The sequence below is a fragment of the Sturnus vulgaris genome, chromosome 5, assembly GCF_052056855.1.
Source record: "Sturnus vulgaris isolate bStuVul1 chromosome 5, bStuVul1.hap1, whole genome shotgun sequence".
Lineage (NCBI taxonomy): Eukaryota > Metazoa > Chordata > Aves > Passeriformes > Sturnidae > Sturnus > Sturnus vulgaris.
Window position 1 is genome coordinate 3798738 of NC_142247.1, and position 20470 is coordinate 3819207.

Below are 20470 nucleotides of genomic sequence, written 5' to 3' on the forward strand. Positions count from 1 at the left end.
TCTTCTTTAGGTTTATCATAAACTGCTTATCTAAAGACAAGACAGTGAAATCATACAGTCACTTAAAACATTGGAAATCTAACACTGATAAAAATAAAAGTTTTTTTCTTTTCCTGAATAACATGAGAACTCAATGCAATTATATTGGTATAGACCATCCCTTCCTCCTCCTGAAATAAGTCTTTTCCTGGTGTTAAATTTGTTTTTGCAGCTCAGATCATGTCCTCTAAAAAGTGATTGAAGGTAAATAAAAAAGAATTCTCCACAATTATAACATGTACATAGAATGTTAGAAAGGAAAAAATGTAGCTCTACTAAGGAGAGTAGGTAACTTTCCTCCAGCTCTCCCCAAGATAAGCCACTGGCAGAAACATGGCCTATAAAAAGGTAAAGCTCAGTTCCTTGCAAATAAATGCATAGCAAAAGAAAAAGAGTTGTATTTTGCTAAGTGATTATGATAGTAGGTCAGTCAAAGAAAAAGAAAAAAAAGCTTTTTGGTAAAAACACAGGCTCTTACACACAGAAAAACTGCAACCCTCAACTGAAAATCACAGTAAATTGTAGTTAATTATTTCTTATACAGTATGTGTAATATCAGAATTCCAAATCTAACAATGCCAAAGAGCACTATCCTGTTCCTGTGGGGACTAACACTGCAGAAAAACTCAGAACAGTCTCACAAACTTCACCAGGGAGCCACACTGCAGACAAACATGTGCCTGCTAAGAACCTCATGTGCTGGGGTTTACCTGGGGGCAGGGGGGAGCTGGTTAGAATTGGAATGAAAGCAGCCAGATTTAGTTTTAGTGCAGAGAGTATGTTAATACCAGCAACAGATGATACTATAATAGTCTGACCCTACACTCATGAAGGAACCTTCAGCAAGTAATAAATTACTAAAAAAAAAAGACTAAAATAGTTTTAACCATTAGGACTGGAGTTAAGAAGTGGTCTCAGAGCACAACTGAGAATTTCAACTTTCAAGCATGAGCAACGTATTCCAGGGCAAAGCTACTGAGAGCCTTAATAAATTTGGGCTGAAAAAAGCACATATTTCAAATTATTTGTGCCTGGGAAGGGATGCAGACTCCAGTACAAAGCACAGGGCACTGTTTCCCAAAGAGGGAGAGCTACCATGCTGCAGCACTGAAGGCATATGCCCAGGAATGTGTGCAGCATGGGTAACCAAGCCTGGCTGGATCATTCTGCCTCCACCAGAGCAACCTGCTGCTCCCAGCAAAGCTGGGAGGCATCACACAAATGCATTTAAGTGGCCCTGGATGAGAAAGAGGAACTTATGAGTGCTGCCTCAGCACTCTCTCCTCTAGCAGGGGCAGCAGTGGTGCCACCAGTCAGAGTGAGAAGAAAAGTGTGGCAGTCTGGGAAGGAATAAAAGGGAAAAGGCAACTACCACAGCTTCAAAGGGGCTGGAGAAGAGGAAGTGAGGCAAATGAAGTGCCCAGCACTGCCCTGGCTCAAGTGATTTGTGCTGTTTATCAGAAAAAGGTGCAGCTCAGAGGAAGGAGGGAGTGTGGGCAGGTGGGCAGGCAGCCAGGGGAGGCTGTGAGTTCAGCAGTGCTGTGAACACTTGTTTCTCACACAGTTCATTTCCCCCATCTGCCTGCTTCACACTGAGGCCACGCACACACCTGTGCCAGGCCAGAAGGAAGGTGCCAGAAGGGCAGGACTGAATGCCTGGGACCTGGGGCAGGGCTTGCACGTACTCAGCACTGCCCCCAAATAAATGCACAGAAAATCACACGCTCAGGGTCAATAATCTTCTGGAGGAAACATGCCTGAATCTTTAAAAGTGTCACAGATTCTTGAATGTGAAGTTTGAATAACTGCTTGAACAACCCTAGTGAACAGCTTTGTCCTAACCATCTCCACATTTGTTATTAAAGGAGACTCTCAAAATCCATGTTGCATGGATTCTGCCTTAAATTGGCCTGAATATGGTCTACACAAAATCCTTTTCATGCCATATCAAAAGCAAGATGTGGTTTGGGTTTTTTTAGCAAAACAGTATCCAGGTAGCAAGAAGACAAAAAAAGTGACATTCTAATTACATACTTCATGAAATTATGACATTTTGAAAGCATGAAAATTACTTTGTTTCATAAACAAAATTACAGCAAAATCATTCAGACTTGATTTTACAGTTATCATGAACTACTGGATTACTGACTGTAAGAAAAAGAACCATAGTTTAAAGAATCAATGTCTTTAAGCTGTGACATTTTGCTGAAACATCCTTAAGTTTTTAGGTGAAGTGAGAATTCACAGTGTTTCTCTTCTTAACAGTGTCTTGTTTCATTGGAAAATTTTTGTCTGCTATATCAAGTGATTCCATAAAGCAGGGCAGAACTAATGGCTTTATTAAGTATATTTACTTCAGGCTAAATGGAAGGAGCAATTACATTCCACTTATGCAGGAAAACAGCTGGAACCAGCTGAAGGTACCTCAGAGTGTAAAAGAAAATATAAAAAGGCCTGATCAGCAGCTTGACAGGTTCACTGACTCAAAACACAATGTTAGGGAACTGTCTGTCCAGCTGTGTGGGAAAGGGGCACAGGGACCTGGGAGGGAGGTGGTAAAAAAGAAGCTACACACAGAAACACACAGCCAAAATATCTGACAGGTCTGCTTCAAGAGATTTGAAGGGAAAAAAAAAAAAAAAAAAGCAAGCAGGGTACTTTTGTAAGTATTATTGTTGGAGGCAGGAAAAGCATCTGTAAAGGAAAAGTCAAGGAGTGGGACTCCAAGAGTTCCACTCTTCAAAGCCTTGGTGACAAGTTTAGACTTCGTGTAAGCAGGAGAATTGCCAAAGAATAGAAGATGATGGTAAAGAGAAGCCCCAGCACAGGAGGAGGAATGTGCTTAAGGGTGCCTGGAAACTGTGAATTGAGAACTATTTCGTCAGCAAAAAGAAACTAATGTGCACCCGTTAACTATTTAAGCAACAGCTGACTTATCTTTCCTATTTACTACTTTTTTCTCTTTTTCTTTTGCCTTTCTACTCTGGTCATGTCCAGACCAAGGACAGCAGTTTTCCTTGTCCACCATGACCCATGTATCTTCCTTGCTCTTACAGGATCTGTAGGTCAGCCAGAGCTTTGCAGTGGAACGGCTTAGAGCCATTTTCCTGCCACAAGTATCACAAAAGAATACTTACAGAATTCTAAATTCTAAAGCTGTATTTCCTCACAGCCCCAAATGAAACAAGGTGGCTTTAGACAAGGAGGAAGGGAGAGTGAGACAGATTATAACCAGAGTGTGTTCAGATGTTTCCTCTCCTAATAGATGATTGCAGAGCAAGCTGTAGGTCCTTATTCTTAGTGATGCAATTCTTGGTGGCCTTCTGGGATATAATAAAACCTATAGAGTCTCTCCTAAGTCCCAAAAACCAGACAAACAGCTTTTCTTTCTGTCCTTTTTGACATGGCCACTCCTAACTCCACTCAAGAAACTCACTGTCCCTACATTTAATTCTAGGAATTCCCAGCTTGCTGTTTCTTAATTCTCTCCTATCCTCACTTCACACGATGGGAGTCTTTTACCTAAGTTTGCCCATGTGCTCTTGGAACAGATGCTACTGCTCTCTCTATCCCACAGGCTCCATCTGGCCTGGAGCAAGAAAAAGGGAAGAAAACACAATAGCAGACCTCATCGCCTCTGTCCAGCTACTGTCCTTTTGAAAATATTGTGTCAGGAACATTGAAAACAATTAAGACAGCATCCACTACCACCACCTTGGTTCTTCCAGGATATCCTGTTTTCTGGAAGTAAATATATCACCCTGCTGCTTCTGTAAAGGGAAGGGTGGTGACTGCCTCCAGAATGGCTACATCAGTCTGAGGTGATGAAGTAAAAATAATCTGCTCTTGCAGGGGGTTCAGGCAGGAGGGTTAAACAAATCTTTTCCATGTAAGCATGTACTGAGCTTATCTGCATGCCTGATAGAGCACATGTATTTGCTGTAAACTGTCAGTACCAATAGATTAATAATAAATATGTGTCTAACAGGAAAACATGGCAACGGAATCCTTAGCCTTGTCCATCTGTTGCTCGCTATTTGTATAACTCCATATTATAGTATGCTTGTTTAGGTTTCAGCTGCATGTCGCATGCATGAGTATATATATATATAGAGAGAGGGATAAATATATGTGTGTGTGTGTGTCTGTGTGTGTGTGTATGTACATGAGGGTTGTGTGATGGTTTAGCTTGCCATGCTGTTCCCTTTGGCTGGGGGCAGGGGTGTGTGAGGCTGTGCCAGCAGCCTGGAGCCAGGCAGAGCCCTTCATGGATCCCTGGGTCCTGCATGGATCCCTGAGCCTGTCATAGATCCCTGAGCCCTGCATGGATCCCTGGGCCCTGCATGGATCCCCGAGCCCTGCATGTATCCCTGAGTCCTGCATGTATCCCTGAGTCCTGCATGGATCCCTGAGCCCTTCATGGATCCCTGAGTCCTGCATGGATCCCTGAGCCCCTCATGGATCCCTGAGCCAATCGTGGATCCTGAGCTGGAGAACACATGGGCTGGATGGGCTCTGTCCCGCTCTCGGCAAGGACAGCAGAGTTCCCACACACACAGAGTTGTTCGGTTTGGAAGGGACCTCTGGGGATCATCCCGTCGGAGCCATGCCCAGGCAGGGCCACCTGGAGCAGGTGGCACAGAACACCTCCGGGTGGGCTTGGAATGTCTCCGGAGAAACCCCATGGCCACCCCGGGAAGCTGTCCCAGTGCCCTGCCACCCTCACTGTAAAGTTATTCTACATTCTGAGGTAGAACTCCTTGCGTTTCAGTTTGTCCCCACCGCTCCTCGTCCTGACGCTGGGCACCACTGAAGTCTGGTACTTTCCCCTTAGCACGTGCCCTGGCACTATTTAGATGTATATATGAGATCCCCCTTCGCTTTTTTTTTCCTAAAGAGACCTAAAGCTGGACTAAACAGGCGCAGCTCCTGCATGTCCCCTCCTAAGGGAGGCGTCCAGCAGCAGCAGCAGCAGAGCACAGCACTCCCAGGAGGCCACGGAGGAGCTGAAGCCACCAGGCTCAGCCCAGCTCACTGTGTGGGATGGTGTGTTTTCATTATTATTTCGAATAATTTCAAATACGTGCTCTTTTCAGCCCACATTTATTAAGGTTCTCAGTAGCTTTGCACTGGAATACTTCCCTCATGCTAGAAAGTTGAAATTCTCAGTCGTGCTCTAAGACCACTTCTTAACTCCAGTCCTAATAGCTGAAACAACTTTAGTCTTTCTGTGCTGCTGTGCGCACTCCAAGCAAGCGTGGCAGGGCACTCCCGCGTCCCTCTGTCGCCGCCGCCCCAGCCCCGTCCCCGGCCCGCCCCTCGCCACCGCCCGCCATCCTGAGCGGCCGGCGCTCGGCGCTCGATTGCGGCGGCTGCTCCCGGGGCGGCGCGGCTCGGCGCTGGATTGGCGGGGGCTGCGCGGCGGGCGCAAGATGGCGGCGGCGCTGGGCCGGGGGCTGGACATCAGCCTGGCGGCGCTGCGGCAGCACGACCCCTACATCAGCGGCATCGTGGACGTGGCCAGCCAGGTGGCGCTCTACACCTTCGGCCACCGCGCCAGCCAGTGGGTACGTGCGCGCGCCCGCCCCGCCCCCGCTGTGCCCCGCCCCCGATTGGCTCCTCCCCGTTAGGCCCCGCCCGGTTAGGCTCCGCCCCCATTAGGCCCCGCCCCCCGGCAGGGCCGAGGTGTGAGGGCGGGGGACGGGAGGGGCCGGTCCCTGTCCCCCGGCCATGGCCACAGGGGGCTCCGGACAGTCGGCCTGGGCACTCTCTGAGGAGCCCCGGGGTGCCCGGGAACGGAGCTTTGGCAGGCTGCAGGATGGAGGAATTCTGCCATGTGCGGTGGAGGCTGCGGTTTCATTTGGGGTAGTGTAGGCTGGGGTTTAGCCCGATGCCATGGGAGGCTGGGGTTTAACCTGGGGCCGTGGGAGACTGAGGTTTAACTTAGAGCTGTGGAGGCTGGAGTTTAGCCCGAGGCCATGGAAGACTGGGATTTAATCCAGTGCTGGTTTTTATCCCGAGGCCATGGAAGACTGGGATTTAACCCAGTGCTGGTTTTTATCCCAAAGCCATGGAAGACTGGGGTTTAACTCAGGGCTCGGGTTTAACCCAGAGCTCTGGGCCTCAGGCACTCCTCTGCCCTTCTGACACCTATAGGGAACCCAAATGTTTGCAAAAGAGTGGTGTAGTTACCGGTGCTAAAAGCATTGTTGTAAAGTGTACAAACGTCATTACCCTGGGCAAACTTCAGGTAACAGAATATTCAGGCTCTTGGCAGGTGGTTCTTGGCTTGCTTTAACAGTGAGACTCAGGACCTGTGTTTGAAGAACCTGCTCTGACTGCCTCTTGTGTTGTTTTCCCCCATTTCTATGCTGAACATCCCCCTTGAGGGCAGGAGTCCTTTGAAAATTCCCGTCTCTGCCTCTTGCCTGTGCACTGTGATCAGGTGTAGCCCAGAATTAACCCAGTGCAATGTTTAATGTCATGGTGGTGTGCCTGCAGCAGCAGTTTTCATGTCCTGCCTCAAACCCTGGCTCAGCTGCATGCTGACCTGTGCTAGCTCCAGCCTCTCACCACCAGCCCATGAAATTTGGTTTAGTTATTTTTTTCCTGGCTTGGGTGAGAGAGATATGACTGATGGTACTGGTAAAACAGATAAAAGGGGGCTCACTGATGGTCAGCAAAACGCTGCCCTGTTTTCAACTTTCTTAATGTTTCTTTTCTTCAGGAGAAGACCGATGTGGAGGGAACACTGTTCGTTTACACAAGGTGAGGACTCTATGTTTTGACATATAGAGGTGAAATCTGTGGATATGGAAAAGCTGGCTGGGATGGAACATGGCTGAGTGAAAGAAAATGTTCCCCATTGTTCAAGGGCAAAAAGAAACTGAAACTGCCAGAAGCAAATGTGGGAAAGAAAACACTCTGAAGGAGACATAACCTTGTATTTTGATAAGACATCCAAATGTGATTTAAATGCCAGTATGGGTAAACTGTAGAAATTTTTTGTGTTGGTTTAAATAGGAATTGCAGTTTAAAAGTGTCTGATCAAAAAAGAGTGGAATAAATAATGATATTGCTTAAAGGAAGGGAATGGCAGAGCTTTTGAAATATTGTGTCCCCTACATAGGGAACTTTCATACTACTTGTGTCTGTTCATTTTTCATGCATATTTCATCCAACATTTTGGATGGTTTTCATACTTTCCTTGAGCAACAACTCTGGTTGTGGCTTTCAGAGCATAATTATTTGCACCATTTGTTCTAGCTCATGTGTTTGTTCTGTTGTGAAGCCTGCCCTGTGCTGGGGTTTCCATGTTGGTGCCCCAGCATTTCTCTCTGACCAAGTTACACAGTCAGCAGGTCTTGCAGTAGCTGCTGAGGTGTATCACCAAAGCAGAAAGTTACTTTTTCAGCTTATGTGTCAAAGAGGATCTGGTAGGAGAGCTGAGGAAGCAAGAGATGGTTTAGGGAAGTGGGTGAGGTGATAGAGAGGCCAAGAGCCTGTGAGCTTTGTGGGAAATGGGAATGCTGGTTTCAGTCTTTGCAGCTCTCTTGTACCAGCACTGGCAACGTCATTAGTAATTTTTCTAAGCTGCTTTCAGATAAGTGGAGATCAGATGCTGTAAAATTACCACCACAAGAGGAAAGCAGCAGCCCTTTGTTGTGGTGGCACTAGGTGAATGTGGTGACTTGTGTGCTGCAAAACACAAGCAGTATTTCCTGGTATGTTGGTCTCAGCTCAAGAGCTGACAACATGAAACCTGGTCCTTCAGGTATTTGTTATCTTTCACTGTTGTTTTTGTTGCCTGAGGAAGTTTCTATTGAGGGCACAGGTTGCTGCCTGGCTGCAGTATGGAACAGGTTGTGAACTGAGTAACATCATGCATTGCCCTCATCATCAGTTTTAACTTTAATTTTCTGTGACTTCTAACAAATTTATGAAGTCCTGTGAAAAAGACATTGCCAACAGACAGTTTGGAGACTACTGGTGCTGCCTTTGTTTTAATTGCCTTAGTCACAATGTAAAATGATGTTACCATTTTACTTGGGCTGACTTATTCACTGCCCAGCTCATCTTTGTGAATTTGAGGAAGATCAAAAAGTCAGACTTCCAACTGGGTGAACACTGGTGGAAGTGGACTGCTTGTTTGCTGTAAGTGAAATATTGACCCTTGCAAACAAGGATTCTTGTCAAGGATTTCCATTTAGTTTATTTTTTGGTTGACTCCAATCCTGCAATACAGGTTCCTGTGTTTTGGTTTCATAGAGAAATCCACATACCAGCAATTAAGCAGAGGTAGCACTTTTCCCAAATGTTTGGCCATCATCTTTTCCTTTATTGCCAAACTTGGGTTGAAAGGAGTGTCTCCTGTCAGGATCATGACAAGCTTAAAAGTTTTATCTAGGTGACTTGAAGTGTAATCTCCATGAATGAGCATAATAATTTAGAGTCATAACATGGTTTAGGTTCATCATTTATCAGGGATCATTCATGGGTGGATTCACAGCTGCTCTGGGACAACCTGTTTCAGTTTCTCACATGGTGGAACAGAAAATTCTCTCTCTGATGACTGTTAGTATCTGCAGTTGTCAACGTGAGTGCTGAGAACTTGCCTTGCTCTGACTTGTTTTAATTGCTGCTTTTTAGTCCAGCAAGGAGCTGTAGGGTAGATGGTGGCATTGGATCATGTGATGCTGATGGTCTGTTTATTTCTCATACATAACGTTGGGCTTTGCCATAATTAAAAGGATTACTGAAACTGCAAGAGTCCATTGTTATTGCCGTGGCAACAAAATTAGATTTTTGTAGTGTCTCTTAGAAATAAATAAATAATGAATTTGGAGCACTACACAACAAAGAAATTGCTGTGATTTCCTTTTTCCTTGGCTTGTTCCTTTTCAGATCAGCTTCTCCAAGGCATGGTTTCACAATTATGAACAGGCTGAGCATGGAAAATCGAACAGAACCTATTACTAAAGACCTCGATTTCCAGCTCCAGGACCCTTTTCTACTCTACAGAAATGCCAGATGTAAGTATGTGACATGTTGGGTTAAATACTGGAGTCAGGTTCTCTTCAGTCTGTTCCTGGTTAAGGTAGTCCAAGTGCTTAGATTGCAGCATTCAAAGGGTGAAATTAAAGGAATGCATTTTGCTTTTTTGATGTTCTGAAAGAAAAGCATTGCTCAGTGTTCCCTAAAATGCCACTCTACTAAAGAAAGTATTAGGATGTGCTTAGGAGTAATGTCCTCATTTAACTGACAAATTGTGGATGTTTGTGGTTGCCTGTATGTGATGGGCTGAGAGAGACAGAGAAAGTGTGTGTGTGTGTGTGTGTGTGTGTGTGTGTGTGTGTTTCCTGAATACACCCCAGTCACTGCTGGGAAGTCTCAGTGTAGTTTTTGTAGTCTTGATACAAGTACAGCCAATTCAAACCCTGTGTTCTGCTCCAGAATACTGTTCTTAGAGCATATTGCTTCTCAACTATTAGGTGTAACTCTTGACAACATAATGCTGAGTCTAATTTAAACCCTGCTGAAAGACAAAGTTATTACTTTGGGCTTTCTGTTGATATTGCATGATTATCTTTGCACAAGAATTAGCAAGTGTCAGGCAAGCTCAGAAATGAGTGGCAGACATGAGGAAGCTTATTTGTGCATGCAGATCTGCACACAGGCTGTTACAATGTGCAGGGAGCAGTTGTAAATCCAGTTTGTAGCTGTGCTTGGAAGCAGAGCTGTAGTACCTGATCTGGGCTTTGTCCTTTATGCATAAAAGCAGATTGCAGAGATGGTTTATGTGAACTGTGAGGCTCAAGTGTTCCCTCTGGATGAAGTAAAGGCAAAAGCAATCCATGGCTCACAAAGCAGCCTGATGTGATAATCTGCTAGACCTTCTTATTTCATAAACTAATTTGGAGTTGGGAAATATATCAAGAGGGAATCCTGTTGTTCACACACACTATGTGGTAGAAGCATTCTAAAGAACATTCTAAATAGCCTAAATGAAGCTGCTATGTTTGAGGCTATTTGCTAGGTTGACAAAGAATTGGAATTCAGAAAGAGACTGAAAAGAGTTGCAGATATCTCCAGGCTGACCTAGACTGGGCCAGACATTAGGATTTTAAATACTATGACACCTTTTTATTCCATCTGATTTGGAAGGCTTTTTCATGTGTAGCTGTAATCTTGTTTAATGTAATTTTGAAACTTCATTAGGAGCTTACATATGTATATACCAATATCTACCTTTTGAAAGCTGACCTATTAATTTTTCATTTTTGTTGACACAAGTGATATAATGAGTAATTAGAAGTTGTCATAATTCTGTGGTGACTAAGTTTTTAGTCTGATTACTGCACATAAATTGTAATTTGTTTATTTTTTTACTAAGAGAAAACTCAAGGGTTGGGTGATGTAAGCTCTTTTTTCACTAAGAGAGGTGAAAATTTTGGATTTGCAGGGTCTCAAATATAAGTAGCAGCCTTGTGCTCATGAGCAGCATGCCTGGTCTGTGTATCTGATTTTTAGATATTTGATCTAACCATGGATAAATCTGTACCTCTAAGCTGAATTGAGAGCTTGGTTGTCTGAGAGCTGATTCATGTTTGTTTTACTAAAAAAAACTATAAATTCTGTTATTATCAGGTGAGTTCTGGTATAAGGATAAGTTACCTAGCTGTTTATCTTCCTAAAATACTCTTACGAAGGCTTAATTATTATTTCTTCAAGAGAACTGAAGGTTTTGATACTTCCAGAGAAAAGCTGTTGTTTTCTTATGTTTTCATGAAGGCATGTGTTTCCAGAGCAAGCTGGAAGACAATTTTTACTAACTTACTTGACTTTTCCAAGTTTTCTTTAGGTCCCTACAAATAGTTCATGTGATGATTTCTTCACTGAGTTGCAGATGCCTCATACCCTTTCTTCCTTATTTTGTATTTCAAAGCCTTTGCAATGTAAAATAAAGGGATCTCCTCAACAATAAGTATGGATTTTCACAAGTTCTGAATATCCTCTTGAATTTTCTATATGAATATTTTCTTGTTTTATTGTACAACTTGCATTTATAGTTTTTTTGCAAAACTAAGGCTTGAGGCTTATTCCTTGTTTAAATGAAGCTTTCATACAAAACTGGGGAGTTTAGGCCCTTATGTTGTAGTATTATTTTTATCTCCCATTTTCACATACTAACAAGGAGTACTCAGTAATAGCTGTTTACTTGGCAGAACAGTGGACAGTTTGGCAGTAATACTTAACAGTATCTGGAAATAAATTATCTTTTTCCAACGTGTTGTTTGACTTGGTGACTTCTTAGGCTGCTTTTCATACGTGTTAGATCTTTTTAGATCTTATTAGATCTAACAAAACTAACAATTTCCTCTGTGTTTCTAATTGCTGACCCTGCCCATTGTTTTGTTTCTTCCAGTATTCAAAATTAATTTTGTACAGCTGACTATCTCTGGCTGGTTGTATCACACAGCCTAAAATAAGTTTTTTTGGCAGCAAAAGGTGGTACTTGTGTACTGGAAAAGCCCAACAACATTTTGTCCTGTAATAGCTATCCTTTTGTAAAGCTTGCTTTGTATCCAACATATGATCACAGTAGAAAAAAATTTTCCAAAATTATTCATAAAAAATGTAAATTTAAAAAAATGCTTAAAATAAAAAGGTATATTTCATCTTTTTACTTTCCTTTTTTCATATTTCTTTTATTGTTTCATATGATCCTGATCATCTTAGGTTGAAATATTGTCTAAACACCATGCTGGAGACACAGTGTAATCCCAGGACTTTTCAGGCTGGATTTGGGATCCATGCCAGTTAATGTTTGCACTGGTCCACCATTTCACAGCAAACTTTTGTTTGGGAAATCTGTTAGGGTAGAGCTGAGATTATTCATTTCAAAGCCAGGAGAGAAGCTCAAATCAGTTTTTAATGCCAGCAGAAATCTTTGTCCACCAAGGAACAGAATGTTTATGGATCAAACAGGCAATTTTCAATGTGACCTTTAAACTTCTATAGTTAACTGCAATTTTAGATGCTTGCTTTCTGAGAGCAAGACAGTAGTTCTGGTTTTGTTTAGATGATCTAGCAATATTTAAGATCTTTTAAAATTTCATGAGTTACATATTTGACTAATCTTAACTACATAATTATTACTTTTTCCATTAGATTTCGGTGATAGTTATTGGGAAAACCAATATTCAGAGCCTGCTGCTTTAGCCTTGCTGCTTGATATGAGATAATTCAGAAGAAATGCACAGCAGTAAATTATTGATTAAATTACCTTCATTTTCTCCCTTTAGCAGCTATATAATAATTACAACTGTTCCTCACCCTCTACTGTACCAGGTGTTTACATCTGTGTGCTAGGTCAGGGAATTATTTCTTGCTTTCACTCATTTACCTTTTCATCACTGAATACTGCTTGTGATGCTTATAGGAAACAGGGAATTTGGGGAATATTAAATTGCTTATCTCAGAGCTGGCTTCACCTTGAGCATTTCAGCTGCCAAGAACACAAGATCCTACCTTAAAATAGTATGCTAATTGTGACAATGATCTGATACAGGTTAATTGGGTGCTTTTCTGCTATATTGAGTGGAGAAAGAAATTGTGTGACACGTCAACCAGTATTCTCTGACAGTTTCTGAACCTATTTGGATATAGAAGTTACTTTTCACTTCTGTGCCACACTGGAGCAAGGGCTTTGCTCCTGTCATCTCCTATGCCTGAAATGGAATAAAGACTTCCTAGTGAAAAGTATCTGCTGAATTTGGGCTTTTGCAGAGGTTCAGCAAGTGGTACAAAAGCAGAGCAGGCATGCCTGGTTTTGGCAAAGCTGTCCAGACACATGTGGTCTGTACATAACCTCACACTTGTTTCAGTGTTTCACTTTAACCTGCCACCATATGTGTCTCAGAACTCTGAACATTTTGTATTATTTTCCCAGATTCCTTCACTGCAGAGACTTCTGGTAAATGGGATAGGAGGGAGAGGGCAGTTTGCCAGATGTCTAAAGAAATTTTGTGGGTTTTCTCTGTGGTTTGTGGGTTTGTTTTTTTTCTTCCTCCATAGTTCATAATTATGTATGAAAATTTTTCCAAATATATGCTTTGGGGCAATTGATGTTAAAACGTTTAGGAAAAGGTAACAGTGTATATTTTCCTCAAACTATTGTTTTTCATTCTTAGATTGTGTTACAGCATCCACAATGCCCCCTCAAATAGAACAACTCATCTTCTTTTGAGACTGATTGTGGCTCATTTTAGTTCACCCTTCTAAGGAAATGCATCCTGTTAAAAATACAAATGGATTATAGGTGTCCCACTCAGCAGGGACCCTGCAAGTAGCATTTCTCTTGTAAAAAATATCTTAGCTTGAAGATTAAAAAAGTTAGGAGGCAACAAGAAGAGAATTGGAGTGATATGTAAAAAAGAATATATGATGAAAAACAATCTTCTTTTAGCTACAATAGTGTCTTTTTCCCCTTGAAATGTGTTCATAGTCTACACTACATTATTGTGCAATACAGTACATTAAACCTCTTCTTTCTTCTGATTTTTTTTTTTTTTAATTTGAGAACAAAACCAGCATTTGGTGATGAAATTTCCTTGTGTATGTATTTAGACTTTGGCCTTCTGCATATCGACCAATAAACTGCTACTTGCTCAATTGAGACAGGCAAAACAGATATTCCAGCCTTTGTCTTTATGTTGTAATAGAGTTTCTGTTTGATCATTTGGGTTTGGGTGAAAATGCCAGTTTAGAAAGGAGAACCTTATTTATCAGCCTCCTTCCTGCCAAAATACAGTATCAGGTCCAATATCAAAACCCCAACAGGATGAATGCAGAAAACTGAAATGTGTATTCAATTGATTATTCCCCAAATGCTCATTCATCTTTCAGAATTTTGAAACAAATACCTGTAAATGTGTTTAACTTAGTGCAGTTTGTATTATTTTTTTCTCTAAAAGTCTCCAAAACTGTGGTCTACTGATTCAGAAAAACTTCATGGCTTTCTGTTGCTGCATCATTACAGTGTTTTTGTCACAACTGAATAACTTAAAACCAGGTATTTTAAGCTTAAGTTTGTTTGCAGAACTATTGTTCTGGCCTGCTACAACCTGCATGTTTTGTTTAGGAAAGTATTTCTGTAGTTTAAAACTCTTTGAAAAGTGTTTGTCAATTTGAAACAAAAGTGCAAACTCAAACTGTAGAAATGTGAAGAAATTTCGGCAGAAGGGCCTTGCCCTTTTTAGGGTTGTATACTTCTCAGCCTGGTTTTCTGCTAAACAGTTCTGGGCAAAGCTATTTTTAAAAAGTCCCTGGACTGACTACTGCCATTTGTTCAGAATACAAATGATTGTGGTTTACCTGGGGTTCTGTCTTTGGAGACCTTTTTGTCTCAGAGATACAAACAAATCTCTCCTCCTTTCCATTCCAGTTTCTCTCCTTTGATCAGCGTTTTAAAAATTCATTGTGTATCCAGTAAGGCAGAGCAACAGCAGAGGTCAAGATTCTCTTCCCTGGATGTTCCTGATCTTAAAGTGAAACCTCAATTTTGCTGAGAGTACTGGAATGCTAACACTCTTGAGCATAGGCATTATTTTCCTTTTTAAATTTCCAAAGGGAACCTACAAGCTGAAAATAATAAATGTTTTCTTAAGAGTTAATTCGAAAGGCAGAAAATGAAGGATGCAGCATGAGCTTTTTCGTGCTGCATGCATTTTTTTGGAAACCTGTTTAAGTTTCTGTCTAACTTAACTGTTTTATAGTTTGTCATCTGCAAATTTTCTTGAGAGAAGCAAACAAGTTTCTTACTGCCTCTATTTTTTTGGGATTCATAGTGATAATAATTTTTTTTCATGCGAGGTGGCCTCTAGCACTCAGTTTATTGACTTCCTTGTACCTATACTCAGAAATTACCTGTTCATAAACCAGTTTATCAAAGCATAGATAAAGGCATTACTAATTTTCTAGTGCATTTCCCATATAGTTCCTGCCTTTTTGGTCTATACTTCAACTAACTAATGATTTTAATGTGCTTAAAAAATGGTAAAAATTACTTCAGAATGTCAAGGAAAATAATAAACTGCCCCTTGGAAATAGTATAGATACCAATTTACATTTTTATCACTGAAACCATAAAATATGTGCATTTATCTATTAGATTTTCATACCTTCTGTCTCATTTTAATTTTCAAGGCTATCTGAAAATCTTTAATGCCTGCCTGCTGAGTTATAAAAATATTGTTATAACTTGATGGCATAAGTTAACAGTGCACCAGGGATAGATGGACATGCAGCAGTGCTGGCTCAAGGAAAGTGGTTTTTAACACCAGGAATTATGGTTTTGCAGTCAGGTTATTTGGCCTGCCTGTTCTAGAGTGCACAAACTACAGGGGTTGAAACCTGTAACTAAACTCTGCTTAAATCCATGGAAGGAGGAGTGGATACTTAACCTAGGGAAGGGAACTGGAAAATTAATTTAAAAGAAATTAACTGAAAAAGTGCCATAGAATAGAGTTTTTTATGGAAACTTGTAGTTGATCATGATTTCTTCTTTTCCCAAGTGTCTCTCACAGTGAAGCTGCCACTATTGTGAGCAGAAGGCTGGACTAAGTGAACTGCAGAGCCCCCAACCCAACTAAATTATTACTGTGACTCTAAGAATAGCAGCTATTAGTTAATTCAGCTTTAGGGTGTTTAGGGTTTTTTTTTCTGTGTATTGTGGACAGTAAATGTTCTACAATTTAGGTGTTTATGGTTCATATTAAAAAAAAAAGGAGGAGAAACTGCAAAATTCTTTTTTTGCTTATTGATTTTAAAGCAAAATTGTTTGTACTAATAAGTATTTCTAAATTTTGTTTCTCCAGGGCTGCCTTATTATTCGTATTTTCCTTTAAACTAAATACAAGTTATGTTTTTTTCAGTGGAATTTGTAGACACCACTTCTGAAGGCCTTAAATTTTAATTTTTGATGCGTAACACCACATCCCTTGCCGTGCCGCCCAACTCAGCACAGATATTTCTATTCAGACTTTCTAAAAAAAGACATTTTCATTGGTTGTTCCTCAGCTTTCCTCCACTGAGGATTTGGGGCCAATTGTGGAAGCCTTTGGCTGAGCAAAGCAAACAGTTTAGAATTGTTTTTGTTTGTCCAGTGGCTTTTTGCAGCTGTGACTGTGATGACTGCAGCCATCTTTTTGCTCTAATGATGTTTTTCTGTTGTGTGTTGAAGGTGCTTAAAAAAAAATAAGGAAAAGAAGTGCAGTAATCTTAATGCAGGTTTTCAGTTTCAGCCCAATCTGGAAGTCAGAGTATGCCATGTGAGAAGAAACAGGCTGAGGAGCTAAGACAGAAAAGCTGTGTAGTTTTTGGATGGCTGGTAATTATTTTGTGCATGGTGCAGCTGTATCTCAGCTTGAGCAAACAAATCAGTAGGAAGAGGGTATGGAATAGAGTTAGAGCCATGTATCAAACATCCCACCTCTGGGGTTGAATTTCTTTATGGGATGGCAGGAGAGTAATGCTGCATATATCTGCTAGACACAGTCTTTGTTTCCCATTTATGGATGTCAGCATATAAGCAACAAATTAGCTGGTCTGGAGGATAACTGTGGAGAGTGTAGTGCCAGTGCTGGGCATTCCTGACGTCTTTTCAAGATAAGATAGGCATATGATGCAGTAATGCTCAAGAGTTGGGCTTGCAGCAGATAATGAACTTTTTTCAGAGGGGTTATTTTCACATGACTACCTGTATATCCTCTGCTTCACACATCCCTCCTTGTACAGCATAAAATGGTAGGTGTTTCAGGAGCAGGGGAAATATGTACATGAGTGCCTACATCTTTCTCCTGCAAACAGGGATATTCCAGAGCTGGCTGCTTTTCACTAATCCCTTGTGTGAGCGCCTTTGCAGCTTAATCCCTTCACATACGCACACACGTATTTCGTATTTTCAGCTTTCGTGTGTTTTAAACTTCTTAGCCTCTTTATCTACAATAAAAAAACGTTTTTTTTTCTTTTTCCTTATACTTGCGTTCCTTTTTTTTAATGATGTCACAGTGGAAGCAGGAAAGCAATGTTCATTAGATGCTCAAAATACAATATATAACCAAGAGAAGCCGTCCATCTACTTAACTCCCCAGATTTAAGAATTACCAGAATTATTAAATCCTGTCGTGGTGTGATCACACATCCAGGGCTTCCTAGTACATTATCACCAAATACTGTGAGCTATTAGGGTCGTCTCCTACATGACACAGATTGCTCTATTTAAACAGGAAGGCAACACTCAGGGCAGCTCCCAGTACAGTTTCTGTGCACACGAGTGGGTGATGCTGTCTTACCTCCAGGTTTGATGTAGAAGCAGTTCAGCTGAGTTTCATGCACCAGCTTCCCCTTGTACTTGGCATCAGGTTCCCCCGACTGGTGGCTGGGCAGGGGGTGATACGCTTGCCGAACCAAGGCTTGAAACATTTTAAAATCCCAAGGAGCGTTGAAGCAGCTGAAGCTAAGTGTATTTTCTATAGATAGTAAAGGCACATTCCTCTTGGTTAATTTCCTTGCTTCGGGGTTATGTAATAGCCTTGTACAGAAGTTAAAACCTGAATATTGTTTTAAATTGCTGACAACTGGATCTTCTAATCTAGGAACTATTTTCTAGCTCTTTGAAACGTTTTCAACATCTTTTGCATTCTCCTTCCTTTTCTTGCTGTCCACTCCTAATCCTTTGCTTGTCCTCTGTGCCTTATGCTCAGTTGGAGCCTTCTCCTCCCCCTGTCCGTTTTTCAGGAAAACTTGGATTGAGGAGTGAAGATAATGGGCGCCATCCACCCGTCAGCTCATCACCTCAGCGAGCCATGACGATCTCTGGTTTCTGTATATCGACACGGGCTCCTCTGATAATGTCCTCTGGTGCTTGAAAAAAATAGGTTTGCCTAGCAGAGGGTGGACTGCACTCCTGACATAGCCAGAAAACTTCTTTTGGAATGTGAGCTTGCTTACTCACACTCTTTTATATGTGTGTGTATATATATAAAAATATTTGTAACCTTCTCTCAAAACATGGAAGATAAATATGTGAGCAAGTGTATCCCACGGCACATATACAAGCTGCTCACTTCTGTCTAACTTTAATTTAATACAAGCTCTTGAGTGCCTCATCAGTGCTCTCTTTGTCAAAACAAGCCTTAAATCGGCAGTAAAGAATACTTTTCAATTACAGGAGGGAAGAGGAAAGAAACCCTTCCCAAGTGTAAGATAGCATACCCTTTAAAGGACAAGGAATGTGTTATATACAGAAACACGGTGCAAGTGCTCCAGTGGAATTCCACTCAGGCTGCAAAGGCAGTGTTGCTTTTTTGTCTTAACTGGCATCCAAACCAGTAACAGTACTGGGCTTAATGCCTGCTGCCTGCTCTGCTTTAATGCTTGTGGCTGCAGCCCAGCTGTGGGGTTTGCAACAGAGCCTCCTTACATAAAATGTAAAGTCTTCCTATCATAATGCATTGCTTAAAATCAGTCTCAGAAAACACCTCGGTGAGTTTTTCCTGCTGGCTTCATTATTTTGGACATACATATGCCTAGGACTTTTGGAGTCTGTTTTAATAATCCTTTTGCATAACAGATGTATTATTTACATGCATAAAACCAACCAGAGGGATTCTGTAGCCAGTGGGGAAAAAAAAGTAAGTAATGTAAGACACAAGCTTCAGGTCAGAAGTCAGTAATAAAGGGACTAAGAAGATTCTTTGTGTGAATCATGTGCTGCTGGCCATTGTCTTAGACAGGATATGAACTTTCTGTTTGAGTTTCATCAATTCTTTTCTCTCTGTCAAACAAACTGCCTTTCTGTAAAATTTCAATATCTTTTCCTAAACGACATACAGTGTTAAATCCTTTATATAGGTATATGTAGCATCTCTCAATTAACAAGTTCATGAAATTTCATAATAATTAGAAAAAGGAGAGAAATAATATTGGATTTTTTGTGTGTGTGAGTATGGTATGTCTTCCTGCAGGGATTTGCTGCCTTCTGTTTATTGTTGCCTGTTGTTTTTATTCTGGTTTCTCTCATGTGAATATTTCTCTCTCTAACACTCTTTAACAGAAAGCAAAGTAGATGTTCAAATTTGCACTGAGAGTTAAAAGCTGAAGGAGGGGAGAGACTGAGGAAGCAGATGATGACTACTGTTAACATTTTATTCCTGAAGGATTATGCATAAGCTAGTAAAACATTGCTGACTTCTGAAGCAAAATGAAATATGCAATTTTACTTTGTGTGGAAACAATTCAGTTGCCGCAGTGAAAATGGTCCAATGCAAAAATCTCGAATTTTTATTTAAATAGGGCTGTATCTCTAGTCTATAATCAGGGGTTCAGAGTTGCAGGGTTCCTCCCAGTGCTGCTCTTGTGAAATATCTAGTTGGTAATATAAAATGAATTTGATGAATGTGAGGGTTTTTTCTTCTGTTGAATTACAAGTTGAATAAGAAACTGTTTACTACTTAAATTACATTTTCTTGGTGACCAACTTGATCTCTGGGGTGCATTGTTTCTCTTTTTGTACATATACACAGAATGTTCTGTATTCTTGCACACAGAAGGTCTTATTTGCAAGACTATAGAAAAGTAAGTAAACTTCTGAATAATCTGAACATTAACTTCGATTTCTTTAAAAAATTTAAAATATGTATAAATATATTAAAATAGAATTACAGTAATCAAAGGAAAAAAGCAACAAGATACTTCAAAGGGGTGGTATTTGTATCTTCATGAAAGAAATTACTAAATAGCGATTTCACAAGAAAAATGCAGGCAAAACATTTATATTAATTCTTTAATGATCCTTCAGCTTTCAAGCATGTAAAAATTCAGTGACCATATGTGAATGATATAGGGTTCAGAGTGAAATTTAACTTGTGAACACAGTGTGAACCTACCCACAACTGGAGTAAACCTATTACAGCTTGCCTGTCATTCTGTGAGAACACTGAAAGTCCTTCCTGTGCCTGTGAAATCTTATTATATTGCTAAAAATTGTTCTGCAAAGTTTCTGTCTGCAGCTCTACAGACAAGCAGATGTTACTGAAGGCAGTGTAACAGCTGAGTGCAAGAGAAGGAATGGCTCCAGAGGAGTAGAGAACTCTTCAATATGTGGAGTATAACCTGTTAACAGGCTGTGGCCAAGCAATAAAAGGGAATGCATAAGATTTGCTGTAAATATCAGGAGGAGCAGTTGACTTTTGCCCATTTCTATGTAGATTTCTAAAATTCTTTTTCTAAGCATTTTAGAATTAGAGATAGTGTAGGAAAAATGAAACAATTGCCTATCCAAAATGATGTTGTATATACAGTATACAAATGGAATAATATAAAAATGAGGGTTTTAATTTCTCTTGATCTTAAGGTATTTCTTGTAACA

General features: G+C 40.9%; 2 protein-coding genes across 2 annotated transcripts in view; one reads left to right on the forward strand and one right to left on the reverse strand.

The window, feature by feature from the left end:
- The window catches only part of CACNA1C (calcium voltage-gated channel subunit alpha1 C), a 458186-nt gene extending 440663 nt beyond the window's left edge, over positions 1-17523 (reverse strand). The window contains exon 1 of the mRNA XM_088164617.1: positions 17394-17523. Coding sequence (XP_088020743.1) covers positions 17394-17523 — 130 coding nt within the window. The remainder of the gene's footprint in view (positions 1-17393) is intronic.
- The window catches only part of DCP1B (decapping mRNA 1B), a 39494-nt gene continuing 24469 nt past the window's right edge, over positions 5446-20470 (forward strand). The window contains exons 1-3 of the mRNA XM_014869912.2: positions 5446-5606; positions 6767-6807; positions 8944-9071. Of these exons, the coding sequence (XP_014725398.2) occupies positions 5472-5606; positions 6767-6807; positions 8944-9071 (304 nt within the window). The 5' untranslated portion in view covers positions 5446-5471. The remainder of the gene's footprint in view (positions 5607-6766; positions 6808-8943; positions 9072-20470) is intronic.